Here is a 14,541-nt window from a genome sequence, read left to right on the forward strand (position 1 = left end):
TATTTTTAAACTTATTTTCATATGATATATTTGGGTGATAATTTTTCTCTCTTCAAACTTCTCCCAGATCCTCCCCATACTCCTACCCACCCAGGTTCTTGTTCACTCTTTTTCCACCTCACTCTCTTAAAGCAAATAACAAAAATGTAGATAAGAAAAATAAAAACAAGCCAATATTTTAAAATACTAAATCAAAACAAAACTCTCTCACTAGAACATGATGTCCATTTTTTACTGGCCAGCTAGCTGCATGGGTTAGACTGTGGTTAAAGAACCTAGTAACACTCCATTGAAAAATTCTGATTTTCCCATGTCCCAGCCAGTATCAGTTGCATTTAGCTTTTTGGTCAGGGATGGACTTTGTGTCTACTCTCCCTTCTCAGCCCTGGGATTTTGTCTAGCTTTGAACTTGTATATGTCCGGTGGATATTGTTAGAGCTCCCAGAGCTCAATAGGATACAGGCTCGAAGGAAAGGACCTTTGAACAGGCAGAGGACTGGTCTTCAGTCAGGGCTATACAGGTGTCTCCAGGGCTCTGCCAGGACTTCCAAACAAGCTCTCACATTGTCAATACTTTTGTAAAGGAGAACACAGTTGAGGAGAGGATTTAACCAAGGGCATGCTGGTGTGAAAGGGATTGGTGAGACCTCCGGTGAAGGAAGCGAGGTCCGTTAATTTAATGGTATATATTTGGGAATGTAAAATCAGCCATGCTGAAGAGTTTAGAAACAGCACAATTTAGAAACAGAACTTTCATAATGTAGGGTAAGGGTAAAAGCAAATATTATTTCAACAATAAGTAATATGATTGTATTGGAATTTTAGAAAAATAAGTTTAGTATCAGAACTGACAATAGTTTCAGGAATTCAAAAACCTCATAGTGAGTATTTACATATTATAGGTATATTCTCCTTTTGTTTTTTGAAATAATGAGTTTTAAGAAAAAGGACTGAGATAGTTGAAGCTGCCAATGACGTTATACTGCACACTAACTTGTGCTGAGAAAACAAATATATCTGAAACAAAATGAGGTTATACTTTAACCTGTTAAAGATGTGGCACATAGTTCCAGCTTTGGTCTGTCACAGGATCACCTATATGAATAAACTCTTCCAATAGTAATAATAAATTCCAGACGAAACATTTGTAGACATGTAAAAAATTCTTTAAAATCAGTATTTAAAATACCATAAAAATACTATAAAATCACTGTGTAAAACCTGTTTAAAAGTTTAGATATAAGATATTTAGATATAAAGAGTGGTAGGTTTAAATTTTTCAGAAGTGATATGAAAATAACAAGAAAAAAAGCAAATGGAATCTAAAAAACAAATCTAGAACAAAGAAAACAATTGGGTGGAGTTTGGCAGATTTAACACATCTCAGTACTAAAAGAAAATAAAAATCAGTGAAGGGCACAGATAGGCACTTCTCAAGAGATGTAGATGAATGATGTCTGAGCACTTGGCAATGTACTTAATCCCACCAGTCATCAGTAAGACTTAAGTGGAGTATTGCTTACAGACATTCGAATGCTAAGATTAAAAAGATAAATCAAATGTATGCATAGCTCCCATATACTTTTTGAGGGCAGTAAACGATTTACATGATTGGGGAAAGCATCTTTTCTTTATAAAATGTGTTTAACCTACCCAGAAACCTTATTCATAGGAATTTTTTCAAGGAAGTGAACACAGTATCAAAAAGGTTTATATACAGTATATGCTTGTCAACAATCCCCTGTTTGGTGTGAATAATTTTTGTCCACTCATATGATGAAATCACGATGTCTTTAATGGTAGAATATTTGTCAAGGATAAAGTGGAATAAAACCATAAGACATCTGATTGAAGACTTCCGCTGAGTGAAAGACCCAAGAATCTCAAACTAAAGTTTGAAAACTACAGGATGGATAAAATGTAGGCAGGGCCACTGAAGAGCAAACAAGTGGCCCCACTCACCATGACAGTGAGAGAACTTCAATGGAGACGGCAGCGTCGGGGTGATAGAAATGTCTCGTCCTTATTGCTGTCCCAGTAACATCTGTGCAGAGTCAGACTTTATATACGTATGCTTGGCTTTACAGGCATAAGAAGTTATAAGTAGAATTAATGAAACTAAAAAGGTGTAATTATATAGTGGGTTACATGCAGGAACTCAGGTTAGATTGCCAGGTTTCAAGACCCGAGTTATAGATGGCTCTGAGTGTGATTCCTACATGAGAAAAATCTGGGGCTTTGAGGCAAACTGCAAGGTTTCTGTGGCTATGACCTAGGCTAGGCTCTCATAAAATGGAGATGATGCAATTAGTATCCACTTTGAAGGTTGTCCTTGGTGTAATGTCTGGGCCACAGATGCATTCGATGCATTTAAGCCGTAGTCATTATTATTAAATAGCTCTTCAGCTACACTGGCATTACCCTAACTCAATCAGTAATGTGTGTATAACCATGGAGATTCTAAGAATTAGATGTCTACAAACTGCATTAGGCTGCAATCTAAATAACTCCAACATTTGACAGCATATGATTAAGCACACTCACAAATCCTATTTTAGTTATCCATTTCAAACCAAGTAACTATCCCTTTGGGAAAAAAATCCTTTAATGTTATTTCATAGAACTTGTAAAAAACATCAAGCACAGAGAAATTAGAATATACTTATTTTTTGTAATTGTCCTCTTTTGTCTGTATTCCTTAATCTCATCATCTTTCCAGAGCATACATATGTGTATGTACAATTGTACAAGGGGTACACATACAACCATATATATAATTGTGACTATACTATATGTTAGCTGACCTGTTTTTGGCAACTTGACACATGCTAGAGTTATCTGAGAGATGAAATCCTCACCGTAGAAACTGTTTCCATAAGACAGGATTATAGGCAAGCCTGTTGGGCATTTTCTTTATTAACTTAGGGCCAAGTCTACTGTGGGTTGAACCTTCCCCAAGAGGTGATACTGTTTTGTATAAGAAAGCAAACAGAGCAAACCATTCAAAATGGTTCCTCTCTGGCCTCTGCTGAGTCCTCAGTGTAGGACTGTTGCCTGAAAGTGTAAGATAAAATCGATGCTTTCTTCTCAATTTGCTTTGGGTCATGGTTTTTATCAAAGAATAAGAAACCAAACCAAGACAGTTTGCATTAGTGTCAACGACTATATTCTAAACTGGGCATATTCATGTAAAAATCTTATGATAAGACTTTAGCCTCCAAGCTGATCTACTCTTCTTAATAGCTGCAGGACAGTCTACAGTAGGACTGACCTGTACTTACTGAACAAGCTGTCTATTTGAGAATGCAGCATATTGACAGATTATCATTTCTGCATAATGCAAAGATTTTCTGCACTTGAGCTGATCATTTCATACGTTAAATTTTAAAAAGTGAAATGGCTGGTTAAACATCCTTGAACAAATATTTCCAATCTTTTCTTATAAGCAAGTAACTATATTTTGTGTGTGAACAGTGGGCAGGCCACTGGCTGCCCTTCTAGAGCAGGATGAACCGTGCATTTCATATTCTTCCCTACATTTCTTATATGCTGATAAAGAGCTGTTTATAAATATGCTCAATTCTGTGTTAGAATATTTAAGCTAAACACCATCAGTCTAGCATATAACATTGTATTAAGTATCACACTGAATGTCTCCTGTGCACCAGAGTCCTTAAATTCCTGCACAGGAATGTAAGGCTGTACCTCTAAAACCAATTTCTTATAAGATAGAGCTTAGCCCAACTTGTGGCTGGTAGAGGGCACAGTGTAGATGTCACCCTGGGTCCTTGAAGGGTGACAGTTGGGGGTAGTCTAGAATATATTCATTTCTATACAAGAGTCTTTGAGGGCTAGGTTTGTTATCAAACAACATAGATATATAAGTGGTAAAGCAGGTAAGCCTAGATACACATGCCTTTGGACAATTGTTTGGCTAAGAGTGGTGTCTTGGTGACAGTTTGTGGCAACAGATGTCATCTTAGATATTAGACAGGTTGTACCCTCAGCATAAAGTCTGTCCAATATCTAACCACGTCCTGAAATGAAACAAAACTAAGCAGAGTCATTATCAGTCACATGACAGTACGGACCTCGGGGTGGGGTGGTGTCCACATCTCTAAAGGGTACTATGCTTTCTCTTCCAGTTTAGATTACTCTTACCTAGCCCTGGTTCACAAAGTTGATTTTTTTTCTGCCCTGGAGCAGTATTTACTCAAAAGTGACTAAGCAGGCAGATTTTCAAGTGTCTAATTTATCTGTATATGAATTTAGTCCTCTACTTCAGCGTTAACCTCTGATCCAATCACAGAAGGTGCTGCATTTTTTTTAAAAAAAATAAAATCAGCTTAGTGCTTCTTGTCAGGATAGCTGTATGCAAGGTACTCAAAGGAGAAGCCCTAGCTCGGGCTGCCTACGGGCAGAAAGCTGTCTCCATAGCTAAGTAGGAACAGTTGCCATTGCTTCAGGCTCAACTTTGTGGCAAGCAAGCCAGACACTTGGTCTTCCATGTGCTCATAAGAACACATCTGCTCTTGTGCCATGCAGGTCTTACCTCGCAAGAACCTCATCAGGTTTGCATTTGTTCCTGTGAGGAACAAGACATAGGGTAGAGGTTTGTTTTGTTTTGGGGAACCTATTTTTTTCCAGCTTCCTTTTGGGAGGTGTACACATGTGTGCCTTTATAACCTAATTGATACTGGGGGTGTGTTGGAAAACACACTCAACAGCTCAGAAGAGACAGCTTTTTGTCCCAATACGGTTTTTATCCAGATTGGATGTTGGCAGAGAGTGCCTACACTTGTGAAATTATTTTACCTGTCAGGAGCTCCTCCACCCCATGGGAATGTTAACAGGAAAACAGCACACTGCTTACATTGCTCCTCTACATCTGTTCACACAAACACACACACACACACACACACACACACAGAGAGAGAGAGAGAGAGAGAGAGAGAGACAGACAGACAGACAGACAGACAGACAGACAGATATTCGCCATGAGTTTTTCTACATGAAGCTATGGTTTGAGGAGGAAGAAATTGGGTTCTTGTTTTCTCATGTTTGTTTATACATTTATTTCCTAAATGCTGAACCTAGGCTAACTTTGTTATATCTTTCCCCCAGTGGACGGCTGTATCCACAGAGCTGCTGGCCCCTGTTTGTTAGCTGAGTGTCGGAACCTGAACGGCTGTGAGACTGGACATGCGAAAATCACATGTGGCTACGACCTCCCTGCAAAGTGTGAGTACAGCATGCCTGCACTTAATTTCAGAGTCAACTGAGAGCGCCATCCTTGCCTTTCTTTCCCCGCCTTCAAAAGAATATCTAGAAAAGGACCGCTGTAGTGGAATTTAATTAAATATACTTATAGTCAAATTTAGTGTGTAGGTGCATGTTTATTTACATGATTAAGTATGGAAACTTTTAGTTGTTCAGTTCTTTAGCAGTGTCTCCAAAACTGCAAAATAAAAATATGAGGAGAATATACGTTCCAGTATTTAAGCACCCCGGTGACAGCTTCTGGAAATGATGCCAATTTCTCATTCCTTGTTCGGCTTTCTTGATTGTGGATGTGTTTAGAGCAAAGGAGATCAAAGTGATGTATTGTGTCTTCAGCTGCCATGTAAAGGCTGATTGGCAATTACAGCCCAGGCATCTGTCACTCTCGGCTCTCAGGAGAAGCCAGTGGGATGCAGTTGTCAGTCCGAGAATGTATTTGCTCTTTGAATGTGGAATGGTCAGATTTTCTATTATATTTTAATAGAAAAAAATGCATTGCAATTGACTGACCTTGTTACTTCAGTGTTTAGCTGACTAGGGTAGGGTAGTATAGAATAAAAGATGAGAGAAGTGATTAAAGGTATTCCTTTTAAAATTATATGATTTCCAGAGCCTGGGGCTAGAGGGAGGGGCTGGGCTACACTATTAAGGTGTGCATTGGCCTGGAAATTGCGACTCCAATTTAATCTCTATACTTGTTTCTGAGGATACTGCTTGATCTATGAACACATTTTTTTTGTGAAGGCAAGCTACTTTTATTTGCCTTTTATTAGTGAAGAAAGCGTGAACTCAGAAGGTACGGAATAATTTGTGGATACTATTGGATTCTGTATAGACGGTGTAGAGAACTGCTTGAGACTACCTGTGACCAGTGACATAGAGCACTTAATCTTAATGAAAAATTTAAAAGTGTGTGTGTATGTGTGTGTGTGTGTGTGTGTGTGTGTGTGTATTACTCATGTGTACAGTGGTGTTGAGAATTCTTACTTTGATCAGTAGAACTCAAGGTCTTGAGTATTAAGGATGATTTTTTTCTAGATTTATACAGCCAATGTTGACAAATGTGATTTTTTAAAATCTTTCTAACCTGATGCTACCTGTCAGATGCAGCTGACCTGTACCATCCTGAGAATGAGCAGATCGACCTCTTTAAGACCAAGTGATACGTGAGGTAGTCTTTTAAATTCACCGTTTCCTTTGTATGAAAACAGACATCAATATGCTTCTACTCTGAGCTTTATTGGACGCTGAGAAACCTGGAATCTGTACACATGATTGAGTTGCAATGATGGTTTATGAATATTATCTAAGAAATATGGGAAGCTTTTATAACTTACTTGCTATTTGACATGCTTGTGTACAATATGTTCCATTTCCATTGACGGCCAGTCAGTTGATCTCACAGTTATTGAGACTTTGCATAGTTCCAAGCATCAAGGTACAGGAATCAGTATGTCTGAGGATGTGGTAGAAGTTATTGTATTTGAACCCTGTGTTTGAGCTTAAGTATGGAATGTGGCTCTCAAGTATCCTGAAGCAAGTAGATCTTGTGGCCCAAGACTCAGGACATGGAGAATCAGCCTGCAGGACTCAGCACGGAACTCCAGCTAGCTGAGATCCTTACTCCAGCCCTTACATTATAACTCAAGGACATGAGTGCCAGCTAGATTTTTACATCACCTGAACACGAAGTAGAGTCATCTGAAAAGAGGGAACGTCAACAGAGAATTTGTCTTTATAACATCAGGCTACAGGCAAGCCTACAGTATATTTTCTTAATTGGTGTTTCATGTTGAAATATTTAACCCAATGGCGCAGAATCACCCTAGACTGGTGGTCATGAATGTTATTTAAAGGAACAAAACAAAATAAAACAACAATAAGACAACAGCAACAAAACCAAACCAAACAAAAACCAGGCAGAGTGAGGACAGGGAGCAGCTAGTAAGGAGCACAGCACAACTGTATCATCTCCTGCTTCCTGGTTCCTGCCCTGATTCCCTTTGATTACGAATTGTGATATAGAACTGCAAGCAAAATAACCTCTTCTCTAGTTACTTTTGATCACGGCCCTTCATCACAGTAGCATTATCCTTAACTAAGACAGCCTCTCTAATAAAGAAGTCCAGCATAGCAGCTGCCTCATAAAAATCAGACATGCACCGTCTTGGTATGAATATCTTGAATGTCAAGACATGAAAGTGTCTTGATATTTCTGTGTTCTTTAAAAGATTAATGGTTGATAGTAAGCTGATAAAAGGAGTGTGGAACTGAGTGATGATAGCTCAAACTTGTATTCCATTTTATGCTGTTTCCCAGTACTTTCCCAAGGTCTTATATTTTAAATTATTTGTTATAAACATTGTGTGTGTTCCTCTTCCTTTTCCCTATCCCTGAAAGATAGTTTTCTTTCTCATCAGTTTGGATCCTCCATTTCAGAGTCATTACCAATCCACAGATGTGCTTGTGTAGTGAGAGAATGAAAAGGGAGCTCATTACATACTGTTTGGGTCATTTTCCCCTCCATATTTAATAATTTGGTGACAGTTTGACAGCAGAGACTAGCTCCTATCTGTCCTCTGAGACAGTGGGTTCATCATTATAGGGGTACTAAAGCCAGCCATCTAGCCACAAGTGATGATATCTTCACGCACCAGAAATTTGTTTTGAAAATGATTTTGTCTGGGTTACAGAAAATATTGGACATTTTGGACTGTTCTCTGCTTTCCTATGCTTTCTAAATTAATTTATCCACAAATGGTTGTGTTCGAATTAATTTTTCTTGTTGTCTGTGTTTGGTGGTTTATCATGATGGGTGAAATGAAAAGCCCCTGGATTTTTTTTCTTTTTCTTTCCTTCACTGCCTGAATGTTTGAATGGTTTCTTTTGACACAAAACTAACCAATCATTTTTCTTAAAAGACATCATGGGTGGCAAGAATATTGGCTGGAATTGCACTGAATTGCTATTTCTTAGGAAGTGTACAAAAGGGCTGTTTATGTAATTTCAATCTTGAAGGAACAGTTCCTTCTGTGAGATTAGACTTGTTTTTATATCTGCAATAAAATTTCAGTGTATATCTCTGTATAGAAGCCTTTTCACATGAAGGGTGTTTACACTTCTCTGTTGTAGAACTCTGTCCTCCATGCCTAACAGCCATTACCATTTTAGAGAAATCACGATAATCCCACCACAGGCTCTCAAGATTGGTTCTCTTGACTGTACTTCATAGTAGGCAGGGAGGAGAGAGACATTAGATACACACTTGAGATTCCGTCCACTCTCCTACATCTTGTCCCATGATGTATCCAATTGTGTCTAAGTTGCACTTGGTCTTGGTAGGTTTGAGAACACAGAGGATCACCACACAGAGCTACCTGAATTGTGAAGGCTGTCTGTCTGTACAGTCACGGGGCAGGGGGTCCTGCTATCACCATATTGCAGTGAGGCTTTTTTGGTGATCTTACTGTTTTTAGATTGTCTAAGCTTCTGGAATCAACATCATTGTCTGGCTTGTGCTTCATCAGCCAACAGTAGAGTTGTGTTCATGTCTGCCCAAGAAAAGTCTATCCACCGCTATCACTGTTATATGGTGTCCCAATTTTGTACTTGCTTAACATGAAAGAATGAAGGGTCAAATGAATGACTTTGTTCAGGACCTCTCATCTGGGAATTATGTATAGTGCTTTAGCCACAACTCTTACGTATCTAACCTCTCATCTTGAGGCCCATTTTGCATGATGCTAGTGGGGTACATGTTCTCTTATTTCAGTTATAGCAGGGCTGTGTATGACTGAGACTTTCCTTGTCTGCTGTGATCCTCAGCCCTAGATACTGCTCTCTCACTGTCTAGAGATAGCTATACATTTTCATGACTTCTTCTTTTATGTTCTTCATACCCTTGTTAATTGTAACCTCAGGTGTCACCTTAGCTGATGTAGTTATCTTTGCTCCACTGCTTCATTTATAGTTTACTGTAGCATGTTAACTTCAAATATAATATGTTATTACTTCTATTTTTGGTAATATCTCCCCATAGCAGAATAAGGGTGTAGATTTTTGGGTTGAGATCTATTTCCTTTGTTTGGCTATATCCATACAGGTTCTAAAAATGCCCAACATGTAAAGAAGCTTGAAAGATATTGAAAGAATTAATGAAAATAAACTCCAATCCTTTGACAATCTTTTCTTCTTAAGTAAAGTTAAACATCTCTTAACCTAATTTTCTTTGACTTCCCACAATGTCCTGCCATATCTTGAACCACTTAAAATGTCTTGAATGGCATAATTTGCTCCCAAGTTGATTCTGTGCATCTCTGAAAGCTTGTTTAGTCTTTGATCTTTCCACTTATCTTTCAGGCTCAACTCAGATACCACCTTTGTTAGGAATGATACTTTTATCACTTCTACCACAAGTGACCTTTTTTCCACTTAGTGTATTGCACATTCACACTTTACATGATGCTCCTTTGGCTTGTCTTGCATATTTTATAATTGTGCACATATAGACCTAGAAGACTGCCTTGTGTTTTGTTCCACAGGAGTCATCTACCTTGTTTTTTTTTTAATTTTAATATTTTTATTGTTGATTAGATAAAAGAATTAACCAGAAAATATTCTAAAATGGGTCAGGAGTAATTACCAAGAGTCCACTCCCTAGGTAAAAGCTTCCATTTAGGACATGTATCTATTACATTTCTGGTTTTGATGTTTTCAATTGGAATCCTTTGCATTTTGGTCAGATGGATACAGCCTTCCCTCATTTCTTCAGTAAGATTTATTCCCTTTGACAATGCTATGGTCATGCTTATTTTTTTTTTGATCCTAATGAGTATACTCTAGTAGAAATAGCATGGTTATATTTGAAATATAAGTAATCCTAAGCCTAAATGACATGAAAATATTGATCTGATATCCATCTTGATATTTGTAGGTAAGTAATTTTGGTAAATGATATTTTGGATTATCCATAATTCAATCTCAAATAGCAGAGCCTTTAGGATTCCTATCATTGCAATTGTTGTCCTGACACATAGCTGATATAGTATGTCACTTCCATTTCCATGTAATTCTTTGAAAATTTAATATAACACATAAGAATTCTTATGCTCCCATTTTCCACAATTTCTTTTTAATCATTTGAAGCCAGATAAATGGTATAAAGTCTCCCTGAAATCTTTCTCTAGAGTCCAGTAGAGTTGCTACATGAAGGAAAAAACCACCCAATCTTAGTTTTGAATCAACAGGTAACACAATTGCTGGCTTAGAACCTAGTGTCCTAATTTTATAAGCTATTCTGTGTTAGAAATCCTCTGGTGGTAGTTCCGCCATTTGCCACTGAATCAAACAGCCTCTGGCTTCCTACACTGTGCATCTATGCAGTCCAAACGCACCTTGGTTTTTAAGACAGAATTCCTCACTGGTTGAGAGCTCACTGAGAAGGCCAGGCTGGATAACCGGCAGGACCAAGGGACTTGTGTTTCCAGTCCTCCACTGTTGCACCATTGCAGAACATCATGACTAGCTCTTTTTTTTATTATTATTAAAGGAAAAATTTATTAAGAGGACATTGCAACTCTTAACATCTGTGGACCAAATATAAGGACACCCAAGTTCAATAAAGAAACATATACTACAGGTAAAATCACATATTGACCCTCACACACGGAAAGTGGATAACGTCAATATTTCATTCCTATTGACAGACAGCTAATCTAGAAATATGGGAGCTAAAAGACATCATAAACCAAATGGACCTAAAAGATGCTTACAAAACATTTCACCTAAACACAAAAGAATGTACTTTCTTTTTTTCTTACAACTTTATTTTAAAAAAATAAACCAGAGATACATGTACAGATAATTAAAAACATTTTAGCATAAATATATATGAATATATTTTTGTCAGTACTTAATTTTTTAAAGGTTTGATAATATGCATTGAAATCTTACTATTTACAAAAGTTATAAAGTATATGTAAAACAAAATGTAACGTGGAAATAGTAAAAGATTTTTTTTTGGTGTGTAAATATTAAACATAATGATTTTTAACTACCAAAAATTGTCACAAGGGTATCTTCTTAGTTCTTGAGTTATTAATGGGCTATGTGTACCCCACTCTGAGAGGGTGCTATATACATTTTTTCTCTAAGAAGGATTGAGGCTTTCACTTTTTTGGCCTTTCTTTTCTTTCTATTCTTTTCTTTCTTTCTTTCTTTCTTTCTTTCTTTCTTTCTTTCTTTCCTTCTTTATTTCTTCCTTCCTTCCTTCCTTCCTTCCTTTCTTCCTTTCTTTCTCTTTAACTTCATATGGTCTGTTAGTAGTTTCTGGGGGTATTCAGAGCTTTCTGGGGCTACTATCCAATTATCAGTGACTGCATATTGTGTCTGTTCTTTTGTGACTGGGTTACCTCACTCAGGATGATATTCTCTAGATACATCCATTTTCCTGGGAATTTCATAAAGCTATTGTTTCTAATAGCTGAGTAGAACTTCATTGTGTAAATATACCATACTTTTCTGTATCCATTCATCTACTGAAGGACATCTGGGTTCTTTCCAGCTTCTGGCTATTATAAATAAGGTTGTTATGAACATGGTGGAGCATGTGTCCTTATTGTATGTTGGAACATCTTTGGGGTACATCCCAAAATACATGGCCAATTTGTCCCAAGCTCAGGTCTTGATTTTGTGATAAGCACTTTACTCTCTGAGAAGTCTTTCCAGCCCAATGTTGCATCTTCCTTATGTATTATAGGTACTAGAGAAATATCTGTCAAATGATTTATTAAAACTATAAAACTGATACTGAATTGATGAAAGCTTGAACATAAGAGTTATGCTAATATTCCTAAACATTGAAATTAGTGTCAATTATTCTTTGTAGTTTAAAACTCTTTCAACTTATACGTAGTTCTCAAGTCTCCTAAGAAATTTACTCCAAATAATCTCTCCTGATGAGTTAAAAGTAAAATTCATTTCACTTTGAACATAACCCAAGAATATTTCCTTAGAATACTTCCAAGATTTTTCAGGGTTGAATAAGCATCAAAGGTAAATAGAAAAAATTAAATCTACATGTATAATAATTTTGTATCTTTCAGTTAATCTTCTAACGCATCATAGAACAATGTTGACATCCAACTTCTAGTGTTATCCTATTGATTTCAAGGAATGCCTATGATGGCATACTATAACATAATTTTTTTGAATGATTGGTATGGATTAATATCCTTATTGTATTCTCAGGTACAGAAATAATCTGATGATAGTAGCTTAAAGATACTATTGATAGCAATGAATACTTCTCTGGTGACCCTCATCAAGAAATAGTAGCATGTTGAAATCAAAGATTGTCAGTCCTTTGAAATTTTATGAAGAAACAACATGACAAGTAAGGATAATTTATTTCAAACATAAAGAAAAATTCAGGTATAGAGAAATCAAATATGCTGCTCCCAATAAATTAAATCCAGGGTAGAGGATTGATTGTAACCAGGAATCATAAATTATGTAGAGCATCACTGGCAGTGTGATCCAATCCTGCTACCTGGTTTTATAAGTAAAGTTTTATTAGAAACCGGCTATGCTGATTTGTTCTTATATAGTTTATGGCTGCTTTGGTGTGACTGAGTTGACTAATTTCTTCTTGTAGGAGTTATATAAAATATATATTTATTGATTTTTATTAAGTATGTATAGTTGATCAGAGTTGACAAAGGAGAAAAATACCAACCTGCTATCTATTTCATGGGGCTGTCCTTGTATAGTGTGCCTCAAGTAAATGCATCTTTAGGAGGATTATCTGAGTTTCTTCAAATCTTTCATTTGGTCATCTTGGAAAACAAATTTCTGATGAGAAAAAAAGTTCTCTGTATTGTACTGGAACTAAGAAGTGAAAAAGTCAAGTCTCTGCAGGGAAAGATAGTTTAAAACGCCAGAGTTTGGGCCATAAATCTCCATCCCTTACCTCCTCCAGTGGGCCTAGCTAATGTGCTGAATGGGGGCCTTCAGACCTGGGGAAATTCATAATTAGGAGTAAGTAACTCAAAAGGTGATTGTGAGTTAGTCCACTGGTAAAAGTGACCTGATTTCGGCCATCCTGAGCTCTCACAGCAGGTGTTTGATTGTGAAAGCAGTGAAGTGGGCTTGCTGGGAAGAGTGTGACTCTGCAGCCTTTGATGGAGACCTGAGGGCTCTCACAAGTCAATTCTATAATTAAATAGCATGTCACTTAAAGAGGGAAAAAAAAAAAAAAAACAGCTTTTGAAGAACATAAAATCATCATCTTTCTTGAGGATGTGACTTCTTCATAAACACCATTACTGGTTCATTTCCTTACGACTTCATCTTCCATTTGAGGCTGATTTTCTATATCCACGGTTATTTCCTTATAGAGTAAGCAGCAGATGTACTTTATACCCTTAGTGAGCCTCACAATAGTTGCAGAATTGAGAAATATTTAGATTAGAAGGTCTTGAAATGCAGTTCCAAAGCAAATCATCAAGCCTTTCTCCAGAAAACCTGAGTTAGAAGCGCTGTGGCTCAGTGAACCGTATGGAACTAAGGAATGCTCATGTATGAGGATCTGTGCCCTATAGAGGAGTAGAAAACCAGGTAGTAATCTTACTGTCACCCTCCTGGCTGTTTAACCCAGACATCCTTTTGGTTACTAGACTAGGCTTTCCTTGAAAGAGAATTCATGCAAGTTCTTCTTTTCCTTTGTGTTATTTCCGTGGTTACTAACAGTGCCTATATTTGCTTAGCTCTTCATGGCCAGTCCTCCCTAACAGTTACAGTTTAAGGAGGGCAGAGTCATAACAGTCTCATTGATCCCTGGGATGCATAGTATCTGGTACAAGAATAGGCTCTCCACGCATATTTGCTGGGAGAATTAGCAATTGCCTGAGTGCTTTCTTTCCTCATCACTAGGGTCACTGTTAGAAACCAACACAACTGCTCTCAAGATGGAGCTCCACAGTTCAGAAATCTGAAAAGCTAGGTCTGTTGCTGTTCTCAGCATGACATCACATCACCCCGCATGCTTCTTTTTATAAATCTTTAATAAGTTTTACTATTATTAAAGAGGGAGCAGAACAAAGAACACGAGAACATGGATGTGTGCATGTGTGGCTTTGGTGTAGACGGGAACGTCGGAGAGTGAGAACATGGATGTGTGCATGTGTGGCTTTGGTGTAGACGGGAACGTCGGAGAGCAGCTTTCGAAGGCCAGTTCTCTCCTTCCACAGTGAAGCAAACACG

The 14,541-nt window shown here is 37.5% G+C and overlaps 1 protein-coding gene across 11 annotated transcripts in view; it reads left to right on the forward strand.

Moving 5' to 3' along the window:
* Positions 1 to 14,541, forward strand: part of MACROD2 (mono-ADP ribosylhydrolase 2) — a gene marked incomplete at its 3' end in the record, with an annotated part of 1,819,824 nt that overhangs the window by 554,667 nt on the left and 1,250,616 nt on the right. For all 11 annotated transcript variants that reach the window (XM_080931763.1, XM_080931769.1, XM_080931766.1 and 8 more), the window contains exon 5: positions 5,125 to 5,241. In XM_080931763.1, coding sequence (XP_080787889.1) covers positions 5,125 to 5,241 — 117 coding nt within the window. The remainder of the gene's footprint in view (positions 1 to 5,124; positions 5,242 to 14,541) is intronic.

This window comes from Micromys minutus (assembly GCF_963924665.1).
Source record: "Micromys minutus genome assembly, chromosome: 17".
Lineage (NCBI taxonomy): Eukaryota > Metazoa > Chordata > Mammalia > Rodentia > Muridae > Micromys > Micromys minutus.